This window comes from Podarcis tiliguerta, assembly GCF_965153285.1.
Source record: "Podarcis tiliguerta genome assembly, chromosome: 7".
Lineage (NCBI taxonomy): Eukaryota > Metazoa > Chordata > Lepidosauria > Squamata > Lacertidae > Podarcis > Podarcis tiliguerta.
In genome coordinates, this window is record NC_139540.1 from 81,741,353 (window position 1) to 81,755,308 (window position 13,956).

A 13,956-nucleotide genomic window follows, 5' to 3' on the forward strand; every position below is an offset into this window, starting at 1 on the left:
CTTCCAGCATAGAAGCTGTTTGACGCCCAGTCTCCTCCCCCTTTGCCTGCGCGGAAGTTTTCTGCGCAAAGTGGGGGTGGGCAGCGGAGTACTCGTGCCCTCTCCGCTGGTCTCCAGCGAGGAGTCCTGGAGCCACCTCTCCGATTCCCCCATCTGCCCCCCTTCTCCACTGGTGTTACGCTGATTTCCTTCCCCAGCGGATGGGCTACCTCCCCCCATACTGGGACCCTCTCCGCCTCCCGCTCCGATGGCAGTTCCCTGACACAGACAAAAGTCTGATTTGTATGTTAAGTTACTGCTAAATGTTAATTGGAAAAGGATCTTTTGACATTGCTTCCGTCGGTCAGACTACCAAGCTGCTGTTCGGGGCCTCCTCTGTTGTGGCTTTTACACTTGGCCTCATTTTCTCTGAGTTGATAAAACTGTATCTGGGCTACACCTCTTCAGACAGCAAACGGGTTCACATTATATATGTTCCTTCTCACAAAAAAATAAATAAAAATAAATGGAGGGACCTTTGGTCATGTGAGCCAAATCCTGCTATCTAAAGTGGTATGTATCAGACAAAGCCTTGCCACTTGAATGAGAAGGCCCTTGGTTTTCATCCTTTGTTGTGCAGTTGAAGGAAAGGGGATGGTAGAACTTTTAGCCCTTAACTGAAATGTGCTACAACAAAACGCTTTCCTCTGGTGTTCACAGAACCACGTGTCATTTAGATCAGAAAGGAAAATCTGTTGTTGCTTCAAGCAGCAAAAGCCTCTACGTATGATGCTTCTGTTTGCGTCCCTGTCAGAAAATATAGCTCTCTTAACTCACTGATGCACACACAGGCTGAGACCTATATAAATTTATAGGAGTTCACACTTTTCTCCATTGTGCAAATTGCAGTTTATTCCTACAGTCTGCTCCCTATCTTTTAACCATAGCATATCTACCTCTTATCCCAAAATTGCGACGTTTTCTTGAGAAATTTTGATGAGGGACCTTGCCAAAAAGTTTCTGAACCTGAAGCACATGGTGTGTACTGGAGTGCTTATAGCCAGCTTTTAAGAATCCTGAAGGTTTATTTAAACAATAAATTAAGAGTTACCATACTTCTTTTATTTGTTTATTTTGTGTTTTTGTATTGTAGAGGCATTTAATGAAGTGATATTTAAATACGACGCTGTATATTTTTTTAATAAACCCAGTTTATTAAAATTTATGGTTTGTAAATCTCCTATTGTAGAAAACCTTTCGGCCAAAGAACTTAAGAAAATGCTTAGTAAGCAAAGACGAGCACAGAAGAAAGCTAAACTGGAAGAGGAGAGAAAGCATGCAGAGCGAGAGAGGCAGCAGAAGAACCAAAAGAAGAAGCGAGAGGAGGAAGAGGAAGAAACCAGTGGTCCCAAGGAAGAATTAGTTCCTGAAAAACTGGAAAGGGTAGATTTGTTTCTCCTTTTCTATATTTGTTAATCATCGCATATTCAAAACCTTCTTCACTGTGCCATATCAAACCAAAATATTTACAGGAAGGTTGGGGTCAGTTAACTCACTGGCCTGACACGTAGACCGCACATATGATGTTCACAATCTTGGATTCACATGTGCCGCTTTGTCTCGAATGTGCACATTCTGGGGGGTGAACATGACTGATCAGATGACAGACACATTGTACATGCTGGAACAGGGGCATCAAGATCAAAGCAAGCATTTTGCTGCTTTGCTTCTGAACTGTTAAGAGTTCTGTGAAACTTGGTTTTGCTCACATAATTCTCTTCCACTGGGCTCCTGTTCCAAACCTTTCTTGGTATCATGTTTGTTCAGCAGAGTTGCTTTTAATTCCTTCCTGTGTTTCGTCTATTGAGCGTTGTTCTCAAGAGTAGGCTTTATGGTCATACATTTGTTCCCTCAACTTTGTCCCATCTTCCTTGCTTCAGGAGAAGTGAACAATCACATTGGGAAATCCCCTTTCTGAATAACAATGGGGTTATTTAGGTAGGGCATTAAGTTCTCTGCCCAGTGATGATGACAGAGCAGGGAGCCCGTTAACCTGAAACTTGCTTTCAGTTTCCCTCTATAGGGTGGATCCCGGGGAGAAAATGAACAGCTGTTGGGCATTTTGTAATTCCTAAAGTACCATTATATTGTAGTTGTTGGGATGGCTCGAAGTTACGTCCAAGATGCCAAGCTCCTTCTTAAGTACCGTATGTTTTGCTCAATAAGATGCACCAGACCATAAGACGCACCTAGTTTTGGAGGAGGAAAACAAGAAAAAATAATATTCTGAATCTCAGAAGCCAGAACAGCAAGAGGGATTGCTGCGCAGTGATCCGTGTTGCTGTTCTGGTTTCTGGGATAGCTGCGCAGCCTGTATTCGCTCCATAAGACGCACACACATTTCCCCATACTTTTTGGGAGGGAAAAAGTGAGTCTTATAGAGCAAAAAATATGGTATTTATACAACTCAACCTGTTTCGTTGACTAGCTGTCTTTTGGAAGGGCGGGTAACTATGATAAACACTATTAAATACATTGTGTGCCAAAATATATCAGTACGCTTATTGCAAGCTTGATCTTTAGAGACTTTTTTGATATGACTTCAGTTTATAACTAACCTGAATTTCTTTTGGCAGGTTGGCAATCCATTAGAGGAAGCAATTAAGTTCCTTATACCGCTTAAGAATCTTGCGGCTGATAACATAGACACCCATCTTTTAGCATTTGACATTTATTTAAGGAAAGGTAAAGTATATGTAATTGTGAAACAGGATTGTGAAATAACAAGATGATTTTGTAATAGTTACATGTGTAGATTTATCCATTATTAGTTATCCATTATTATTATCATCGCGAAAACACTAGTCATCTCTGGGCTTGACTTACTGGGTTTTCCATTGTCTCACCTTGGTCGCAACTATCCGGCACTGCTGTTCAAATTATTCAGTTTTCTTATTGCTCTCTGCACATAATGCCTGTCCTTAAATCCCTGCACTGGCAACCTTTTTGCTCCCAGATTCTGCACAAGCTTCTTGTCAAGACCTCCCTCGCCCCCTTGTCTCTCCATTTTTATACACCAACATATTCCTGTATTTTGGTTTCATTGGTCCAGCTCCACAATCCTCGGGTGTCCAAAGGTCTCCTGCCGCCTCAAAACAACACCATTTCTTATTTGCTGCCACTTATGCCTGAAACTTCCTCCCCATCGGCCATCTCCCCTACTTCATTCAAATCCTCCTCCTCACCTTTTCCTACACTGTCATCATTCTCATAACCTTCTATGACTTATCATAGAATCATAGAGTTGGAAGAGACCACAAGGGCCATCGAGTCCAACCCCCTGCCAAGCAGGAAACACCATCAGAGCACTCCTGACATATGGTTGTCAAGCCTCTGCTTAAAGACCTCCAAAGAAGGAGACTCCACCACACTCCTTGGCAGCAAATTCCACTGTCGAACAGCTCTTACTGTCAGGAAGTTCTTCCTAATGTTTAGGTGGAATCTTCTTTCTTGTAGTTTGGATCCATTGCTCCGTGTCCGCTTCTCTGGAGCAGCAGAAAACAACCTTTCTCCCTCCTCTATGTGACATCCTTTTATATATTTGAACATGGCTATCATATCCCCCCTTAACCTCCTCTTCTCCAGGCTAAACATGCCCAGCTCCCTCACTTAAATAACTTCACATTCAGCCCCTCTACCCCTGCCTCCATTCACCTGCCCCTTCTCTGTTGTCTGCCTCAGGCCTGTTTCTTGGTTGTAAGCCCCTGTAATGAGCTGGCTGGGCGCAGAGGAGTGGTGGGCGGCATCAGCCGGGGGCCCTCCAAGGGAATCCCCAGAAGCTCAGAGCCAGGGGCCTGGTGATGGAATGGCAATGAGAGGTCAGAGGGAGAAGGAGGAGCAGATTTGGGGGGAGGAGGTGTCAGAAGCGGAAGAGGTAACAGGGTTTAGTGAGCAGGAAGAAGCAGTGGGAGAGAGCAGTTCAAACTCAGAGGATGGAGAAGATGGTCAAGAGGCAGAGGGGAGACAGGTTCCTGAAGAAGCCAGGGAGTCCCCCCCTCCTGCTGCAACCACTTCTCTCCCCCTGGTCATCTAGAACAAGCAGAGAAATGAAGAGCAGAACAGAGATTGGTTGTGCGCAGACACAGTCTATGACTGCTTGGGAAAGATGCTGGAGAGGAGGAGCCTTGGAGAGCAGTGGGACCTTTAGTCTTTGCAGCTGCCTCATTCGGGCAATATCTCCTGGGAAGAGTTTCTCGGACCACTAGGCCTGCGCTTTTGGGGCGTCTCTGAATAAAGAGTTAACTTCTCTGACACTGTATTTTTTTATTGCTGACCCACGTTTGACTTCAGCTCCTGGCAACCCCATAGGGCAGGGACCTGGCCTTGCCTTGTTCATAAGCTGTCAGGTGCATATATAAATACAGTGGTGCCTCGTTCCTTGAGTCTCTTCGTCTTGCGGTTTTTTCCGTCTTGCGAAGCAAGCCCATTAGCGGATTAGCGGTTTAGCGGGCTTAGCGGATCAGCTGATAAGCGGCTTAGCGGATCAGCTGATAAGCGGCTTAGCGGATCAGCTGTTAAGCGGCTTAGCGGCTTGGGAAAAGGGGGGGGGGAGGAAAAAACCCCGCAGGAACTCGCAAGACATTTTCGTCTTGCGAAGCAAGCCCATAGGAAATTCGTTTTGCGAAGCACCTCCAAAACGGAAAACCCTTTCGTCTAGCGGGTTTTCCGTCTTGCGAGGCATTCGTCTTGTGGGGCACCACTGTAATACAAGGTCTCCTTTATTTTGCATGTGACACATGAGTGAGCGTATGTGTGCAGAACGGTTGTAACACAGCAAAACAAACAGATTATTCAAATGTAAATAACATTATAAAAACTAGTTCTTTATTCTTGTATTTATGCAGGAAAGTTTCTCTTAATGTTGCAGTCGGTTAAAAGAGCTTTTGCTATTGACAGTAATAACCCGTGGCTACATGAATGTTTAATTAAATTCTCCAAATGTGGTAAGTATAAGATAAATCTGCTGTTTGCATGCTGTAAAACTGTGCTTGGAACACTGAGGTACAGTCTTGTCAGGTGGTAACGACTATGTGCTTTGTTTTTTTGCTTTTTTAGTGTCTGATCATAGTAATTTGCCAGAAATTGTGAACAAAGTCCTAACCCAAGAAATGCAGAAGATTTTTATTAGTAAAGATTTGGAAAGTTTCAACGAAGAATTTCTCAGACGCAATTCTACCTCCATACGGCATCTGCTGTCAGGTTGGTTTATTTGTGTTTTAAAGGATGACATTATGCCAAGCAGGTTCAGGAGAAGAGCCCTGCTTCACAGACCAAAGGTCCATCTAGCCCAGGACTCTGCCCCTGACAACCATAAACCTCTAGGAGGCTCCTAAGAAGGCTTGAAAGCAGCTTGAAGTTGGTCAGTCACCATGAATTCAAGTTCTTTAAGGTCCTCTGTCTTCTAAAGCTGGTGACAATCATTCAGATAAAGCAAGATGCTCTGGCTCATTAGAGACTTCCTGGTTTATTCACTCCATACCCTCCAAGTGTCCGTATTTTCCAGGGACAGTGCCGAAATTACGAAAGCCACTCTGGGTGTTTTATGTCCCTGTCCCTGGGAATGTCCCTGTCCTCTGCCCATGCTGCCGCCGCCAAGCTTAGGGGAGGAGGAGGAGGTGCTTGGCCTGAGCTGCGACGCTGCAAGGGAGCATCCCATTGCCTCTCTGGTCGCTGGTGCTAGCCTCCTCCCCTGGGCTGCTCAAAGTGGCTGCTGGAGAGCAGGCAAGGAGGAGGAGGGGCTGTGGAGGCCCACCCAACTTTGTGTGACGCACCGGCTCTGAGGGCAGGGCCGCCCTGGGCAGGAAGAAAGGGGAAGCGGAACAGAGTGCAAGGAGTCTTGATTTTTCTTTTTTAAGCTGAAACGATTTAAATCTGAGCACATAGAGAAGTCCTTATGCTAACTAGCATACAACCTCCACCAACTTCTTTTATTTTTTCTTCTGCTTTTCTGCTGAAGAACTTTGCTTTTGCAACTACAGGCTGCTTGGGCAGTTTCCCCTTGCCCAGGACTGTATAATAACCTGAGCGCACAACATCAATTACAGGTGATAATCCAGCTGGATTTTTGGCATACTTGAGCCTTGTCTGCTGACTAACAAGCACTCACAGTTTTTCCAGGTTGACTGTGGGACAGAAGTGCTGGTTTTTCTTCAAGTGGTAATCCTTTCCAAAATAACCAGGATGGTATCTATCAAAGTTAATTCTTGTGGTGGTGCAGACCTCCATCATTATCACGTCCTCCAGGATGCTTTCTCTGCTTACCAATACGACCGTGGCCATGGCTGACGTGACCTCACAGTTTCCTGGTCTTCCTCAGCCTTGAAGGCATCTTGGCGGCTCCAAGGAGATAAAGGAAAAGAGTGCTCCTCTCGCGAGATTTCACGGAAAGGAAGGAGTCTTGAATTTTAAAAACAATGCTTTGTGTGTCCGTGTCTAATCTTGCCCCTTTCTAAAATTTATGTATTGGTTTGTGTTTTTCTTTCTGCAAATCTACCAAAGAATAAAATAAAATTGGGATTAAGGGGTTTTCGCAGGACGGTGGAGGGGGTATCTCCACAGCCATTAGTATTCAGAGGCGGAGTACCTCTGAACATGGAGGTCCCATGTAATCAGTATGACTCATAGCCATGGTACATTTCTTCTCCATGAATTGGAGAATTTGGCAAACACTCCAGCTGGTGGCAATGAACTCCATAACTTGGGTGAAGCAGCCCTTCCACCGTCCGGAATGTGCTGCTGGTCAGTTTCATTAGATGATTCCTAGCATTATCACTTCCAAGTTCAGAAGGAAGGAAAGTCTAAATCAGACAGCGCCAAACTTGGCCCTCCAGATGTTTTGGGACTACAACTCCCATCATCCCTCGCTAACAGGACCAGTTGTCAGGGATGATGGGAATTGTAGTCCCAAAACATCTGGAGGGCCATGCCTGGCCAAAATGAAGACTGAGAACTTGAAAAAACATTGCTAATTGTTGTCTTCATCATTTTGCAGTTTTATATATGTGTTTAGTCTACCACCAGTCTTTATGGGCTGAGGATTTCCATCTCTGTCGTCCCCATTGTCTTCTATTATTAGAATGCCTTCCCCCATTACTTCATCAGGTCTTTCCCATGGGGTTTTCTTACTCTATTATCTTTTTCTTTTGTGTGGTGTCTATTCTTAGTGGCTTCCGAACTGTAACTCACAATTTCAGGTCGTTAGCGTGGATCTTGCTACATTTGCTGCCCTTTAAAAGTCATGCTTATTGTTAAATACACAGCCAAATTACAAAGCTAAATTACTTTAATTACTTTAATGAGGTAACAGTGGATAATTGAACTTAATTTTCTCTTGTCTTCATTAATTGCTTTAGTACCTGTGGCAAATAAAAAATATATTCAGATTTTGTGTCATTGTTCGCCTTTAATTTAGACTTATTGGAGTTCAACGTGTAATGGTTGCAGTGAGAATTTGAAGTCAAATACCCAGTTCTGAGTGAAGTAAGGTTTTTTCCCCTCCCAGAACCTCAGAATAATTGAGGTCATATTTTGCTGGCTTCTCTCTGGCCCTACTGCAGCTTAGGCTGGACCTATTGATATAAAATGGGGTGGCCTTTGATGACGGTACCTCGGGTTACATACGCTTCAGGTTACATACGCTTCAGCTTACAGACTCTGCTAACCCAGAAATAGTGTTTCAGGTTAAGAACTTTGCTTCAGGATGAGAACAGAAATTGTGCTCTGGCGGCGCGGCGGCAGCAGGAGGCCCCATTAGCTAAAGTGGTGCTTCAGGTTAAGAACAGTTTCAGGTTAAGTACGGACCTCCAGAACGAATTAAGTACTTAACCTGAGGTATGGGTGAATTTACTTTCTTGAGCTTCTTTGAATCCAGTATGGTGGACTTTGCTTTGTTGTAACCTGCTGATTTGACACTCCTTGTTGCCTTGCTATGATTTCAAGTTTGTTTTTTTTACAATGTGCACAATGCATGTTTAGCGTTAGTGAAAACTGAAGCAAAACATATCATTAAGTTCTCCCTTTGAATGGTTTCCCTGTTCATAAATCTATGCCGCTTCTTTTTCAGGTGCCAAGATGATGTATTTCCTGGACAACTCGAGACAAGAGAAAGCTATTGGCATTGCGACTAAACTAGATGAAACGATGACAGACAAAAATGTGAAGGTAATTCATTGTTACGATTGTGAAACTGAAGTTTCTAGATAGTATGCTGTTGTGAATAGTGCATGAGGTGACATGCGCATGAGCAGGTGTGGGGAACCTTTAGCCCATGGGTAGGCAAACTATGGCCCAGGGGCCGGATCCAGCCCAATCGCCTTCTCAATCCGGCCCGCGGACGGTCCGGGAATCAGCGTGTTTTTACATGAGTAGAATGTGTCCTTTTATTTAAAATGCATCTCTAAGTTATTTGTGGGGCCTGCCTGGTGTTTTTAAAGGAGTAGAATGTGTGCTTTTATTTAAAATGCATATTTGGGTTATTTGTGGGGCATAGGAATTCGTTCATTTCCCCCCAAAAAATTTAGTCTGCCCCCCCCCACAAGGTCTGAGGGACAGTGGACCAGCCCCCTGCTAAAAAAACTTTGCTGACCACTGCTTTAGCCCGTCTTATGTTGTACTGCAACTCCCATCACCCCTGATCATTGGCCATGCTTGCTAGTGCTTATGGGAGTTGCAGTTCAGCTGAAACTTACCCACTCCCGTATTAGAGGATAAACGGGAAGGCAAACAGCGTTTCCGTGCGCTCTGGTTTCCGTCACGGTGTCCCGTTGCACCAGAAGCGGTTTAGTCCTGCTGGCCACGTTACCTGGAAAGCTGTCTGTGGACAAACGCCGGCTCCTTCAGCCTGAAAGCGAGATGAGCGCCGCAACCCCATAGTCTCCTTTGACTGGACTTAACTGTCCAGGGATCCTTTACCTTACCTATTAGAGGATAACACATGGAAGGAAACAGTATTTTGACTTCCAGTGGAAAAGAAAACAGATTGCAGCAGCAGCCCTACACTTGAGAGAGGAGCTAATAGGGAGGGGTGTTTCTGTTGGGATTATTTTGTGGAAGACACCCCAACTTAAAAATAATCCTTTTTTCTATCTTCAGACTTTAACAACAGTTTTGGAATCCTTACTTGATGGCAGCCTTGGAGTCAGCCCCACCCAGAGTGATGAGTATCGGCTTGCCTGCCACAAACTCTTTCCTTTAGCATCTGCATTTGTCTCTCCCACGAAGGAAGATGATGGCAGCTTTGCATCGATCAATCATACAGCCATTCATCACAGTGTGCTGTCCAATGAAATTTGAAGCCGAGCAATGAATGGGATTGTGCTCTCCTCCAGACTGGTTGAACATAGTTCAGGGTTTCTACTTCCGAGCACATTGGAAAAATTCAAACAGGCAGTTGAATGAAAATGTCCTGTGCTATGAGCGCATTTCTCTCAACAGGAGCTGCTGATATTTATGTAGACATCTATCTCTGCATAATGCTGGTTATGTTTATATTTGTACAGTTATGGATCTTTTTATCCAAAATCATGGACACAAGAGATTGACCATTCACATGAATGCTGTTAAATACTCAAATAAGTACAGCCACTTCTTATAAAACCTATTGGATTAGCAAACTTGGCAAGTTAAAAGGGTTATCATACTTGTCCATTGTTTTCAGCTTTTTTATTTGTTTCTTTCAAAGCACAAATCCTAATTATGGGTGAGGGCAATTTTCTGTTTATTTAAAGCATTTTATGGAAACTGTGCTTAATTTGGAGAGCTTATTTGTGTTTTTAAATTGGTATGCTTTTTTTAAAAAAAGCTATAACCTCCTTTTTCTCGTAACTATTAGTTTGAACTGTTTATTAAATATTTTTGAACTATTGAATACCCGCTATTACTGTTTAGATACTTGTTTCTTCACCACTTACAAATTTTGAAATATTATTCCACTTTTTTGGGGGGGCGAGGGTACGACAACATAGAATGTGGCCAATCCCAGATAATAAGTTATGTTTAAATATGATGTTGAGCTCTGTTAAAACTCACAAGAAGTGAACTTCAGTTTTTGCTGAAGTATTGATTTAAGTGCTATAAAGCAATTAGTGGTTAATATTTACTTTAACAAATTTAAATGAGCACAATTAGTTTGTCTACAAATCACAGTTAATATTTTTCTTTGTATTTTGGTGCATTAATCCAAATGAATTATGTCTACAACATATCAAAGTTCTAAGTCAACCATCTTAAATGTTTTACTTCATGGCATCAATGGCTATTCATGACAACTTTATATAAACTGCTGTCCAAACTTAAAATACACCCTGGCTTGTACAGAAAATCCATTTTCTGAAAAATAACGGAACCAGTTTATTTTCCTTTTTATGGTTAATGTAAATATTTAAGTAATATTACTTAGGCCCTATGCAAAATCCAAGAAGGGAAGTTTTATCAAGACAGACAGTTACCTTGAAGACAGTCTCTTCTGACATCTGTTTAGAATCAATAGTTGAATGAAAAATTCACTGTAAAATAATGCCAACTGATGTAATGCTGTAATAAATTATTTTGTACACATTGGCTCTGGTTTTGTGTTTCTATATATATTGAATGTTTATTTTTACGGGGCCGTGGTCATGAAATCTTTCTTTTAAAAACTATGACAGGATGCTGCCTTAGACCAAATCAGACCATTGCTCCATCTAACTCAACATTGTCTACTCAGTCTGGTAGTAGCTCTCTAAGTTTCCAAATAAGATAATTTCCCCAGCTCTTATCTGAAGACAACAGGGATTAGAAATTGGGGCCTTCCGCATTCAAGGTAAATGTTCTACCACTGAGCTGTGGAATTTTTGAGCCACATGTTGACCTGGAGGGGGTTTCTAGTAGATCAGAACTTAACCACCACAATGTGATGGTCTTGTCTGTCAGCAGTGGTTTTCTAAGGCAGAGTTTATTCATCAGGTTATTAGGAAAGATCCACATCTCCCATTAGTAAACGTGTGTCAGCAATAAGAACCTGAAGAGCAAGCCTTGTTGGCTGATAGACACTTGTTTCACCTTTGCTAAACATTGGAGAGACTTAGGAAGACTGATTGATTGATTGAATTTACCATATATACCGCCCTATACCTGAAGGTCTCAGGGCCGTTCACACAACCTCCTCCTGCACTGGTTTAATTTAGCCCTTCTTTCAGATCCAAATGCAGAACACTGGGTTTTGTGAAGGTTTCTCTAGGGTTTCGGTGTTAACTAATTCTAATATCCATTGTGGGATGTTCATGAATCTCGGTGAGAAAGGAAATATGTAAGAAGTCTCTAAAGAAAACAAGAAAGGCAAAAGATGAGTTTTATAAACAAATGCACACATGCACGCACACATACATATTCTATATTGCTTTGAGGAGCTCGCTTCCAGGTCACCGATTCAAAACACAGCTTTTAGCATTTGTTAATTATTATGTTTATGCCTCTGTGATTTCTTACGTTAACATGCCTTCTTGGCTCCTGCTCAAGTTCTGCTGTTAGACATCTGTTCACATTACAAAATCCACAATCGTAGTGAAGTTAGACTGCCAAATTCAGTAGCAGCTTCTGGGTTTGAATTTATCCAATTCTTGTAATATGATGTAATAGAAGCAGATTGGTAAAAGCTCACTTTCTTAAGTTACCTGCTAAGTCACAGACTTATTTATCTATTTATCCCCTTCCCCTTTTTACGAAGATTACCCACCCTGGGATCCCACAGCTAATTCTTCCCTGGTCTCTTCGTTGGCCCAAATAGGACTAATTTAGCCAGCTAGATCATCTGGTGATCACCTAATGTTTATTGGATGGATTTTCCCCTAAATTGATTTTTGAATTCTGAATTTATTGTTATTCACATTTTATACTGTATTTTAGGCTGCTTTTTGTTGCATCAATTAATGTTTTAAATTTGTTAGCTGCCCTGAGCCTGGTTTTCTGAACCAGGAAGGGTGAGGTATAAATATATTATTATTATTATTATTATTATTATTATTATTATTATTGGCATCCTATAGAATAAAAGTTCTCTTGGTGCTTACAGTAAGTAAATATAAAAGCAATCATTTCTTGACTGGAAGGTTCTTGGGGTGATCATGTTTGCTTTGCACTGAAAAAGGGAGTTGTTGTTGTTTAGTCATTTAGTTGTGTCCGACTCTTCGTGACCCCATGGACCAGAGCACGCCAGGCACTCCTGTCTTCCACTGCCTCCTGCAGCTTGGTCAAACTCATGCTGATAGCTTCGAGAACACTGTCCAACCATCTCGTCCTCTATCGTCCCCTTCTCCTTGTGCCCTCCATCTTTCCCAACATCAGGGTCTTTTCCAGGGAGTCTTCTCATGAGGTGGCCAAAGTATTGGTGCCTCAGCTTCAGGATCTGTCCTTCCAGTGAGCACTCAGGGCTGATTTCCTTAAGAATGGATACGTTTGATCTTCTTGCAGTCCATGGGACTCTCAAGAGTCTCCTCCAGCACCATAATTCAAAAGCATCAATTCTTCGGCGATCAGCCTTCTTTATGGTCCAGCTCTCACTTCCATACATCACTACTGGGAAAACCATAGCTTTAACTATACGGACCTTTGTTGGCAAGGTGATGTCTCTGCTTTTTAAAGAGTACTGCACATTAATGCCTGCTTACCGCAGCTCAGCCCCCTGACCTTGGCTTTCAGCAGAAGAGCTGGAGGGAGATCCATGGGGCGGGAACATGCGGCGCAAGGAGGAGCCTTGGGCAACAGGGCCGCTCAGTCCCAGGAAGGAGCCTCCAGGGGTACGGCTGTGCACTTCCATGCTCACTGTTCAGAGCTGCTCCTGGCTCCATTGGGGGGTGGGGGGCAGAGCAAGTGGACCCCTTGGGCATGGAGGCAAAGCACTTGGAGGGGCCACTCCTTGTAGCCTTCCTTCTCATAGCTGTCAACTGTCCCATATTTGGCGGGAAACTCCCTTATCCCAGAACCGTGTCCCGCTGCTGTCCCAGATTGATGATGTCCCTTAAATTTCCCGGATTTCATGCTCGCCCGGCTCGGGAGGAAAGCGGCGGATTGGGGTCCTCCGCCTTGAAAGAGAGAGCGCACAAGCTGCCATGTCTCCGTCTCTCCCTTTTCCCCCTCAGGGGCGCGTCGTGAGGAGCTGGGGGGCGGGCGGGCAGGCAGACCCTCTCTTGCGAGACTTCCTGAGGGAGCAGGAAGAGGAGGGGATGGGGAGGGATGCAGAAGGGCGGCGCTTCAGCGGCCGCCGTGGCACCGCAACCAGCTCATACCAGGTTCGTGGGCGGCATGGGCGAGAGTCTCTCTCTCCCTCCCTCCCTCTCTCTTGGGTGAGGAAGGGCCGATGGAACTCCTTGCGCCAGGACGACGGCAGCCCCGACGTGCTGCTTAGCATCTCCTCCAGTGCAGCATCTTAATGTAGTGATTTTCCCCTCTGCATCCCTTTCATAACTCTATTTTTATAAATCATTTGTCCATCCATAGTTCAAATTTTTACTACAAGTTTTCTGTCATGTAAAGAGTTATGTAAAGAGTTACAATGTATGTAACTCTTTACAATAGCTTTTCAACTAAATTATAAACTTTCCCCATTCTTTATTAAAGAGGTCCTCTTCCTGGTTTCTAATTCTGCCTGTAAGCTTTGCCATCTCGACGTCGTTCATCGGTTTTGTCTGCCACTCTATCTAGTCCAACCCCCTGCAAAACACAGTCAGTGGCAGCAAAAGCAGCATGGCTCCATCAGTGGCGGATTTCTGCATAAACTAAACCAAAATCCCTTATTTTGGCTGCTGATCCCTTATTTTCAAATCTGTAAACTAGCAGCTATGTTCCTTCTGCATTTGCAGAAACACTCTTATTCCAAAGACATTGGGACTGCAATGCACAAAAGAGAAATCGCGCACGATACAGAGCATATGCTACTTCAATGAA

The 13,956-nt window shown here is 43.6% G+C and overlaps 1 protein-coding gene and 1 pseudogene across 2 annotated transcripts in view; one reads left to right on the forward strand and one right to left on the reverse strand.

The window, feature by feature from the left end:
- The window catches only part of NAA16 (N-alpha-acetyltransferase 16, NatA auxiliary subunit), a 37,862-nt gene extending 27,266 nt beyond the window's left edge, over positions 1-10,596 (forward strand). The window contains exons 15-20 of the mRNA XM_083448631.1: positions 1,229-1,422; positions 2,616-2,724; positions 4,884-4,982; positions 5,095-5,238; positions 8,102-8,199; positions 9,130-10,596. Coding sequence (XP_083304757.1) covers positions 1,229-1,422; positions 2,616-2,724; positions 4,884-4,982; positions 5,095-5,238; positions 8,102-8,199; positions 9,130-9,330 — 845 coding nt within the window. The 3' untranslated portion in view covers positions 9,331-10,596. The remainder of the gene's footprint in view (positions 1-1,228; positions 1,423-2,615; positions 2,725-4,883; positions 4,983-5,094; positions 5,239-8,101; positions 8,200-9,129) is intronic.
- Positions 5,282-6,936, reverse strand: LOC310681225 (large ribosomal subunit protein uL15-like; annotated as a pseudogene). The gene has a single exon. The product of its transcript is annotated as a large ribosomal subunit protein uL15-like (transcript).
- Positions 10,597-13,956: the final 3,360 nt, after the last annotated feature.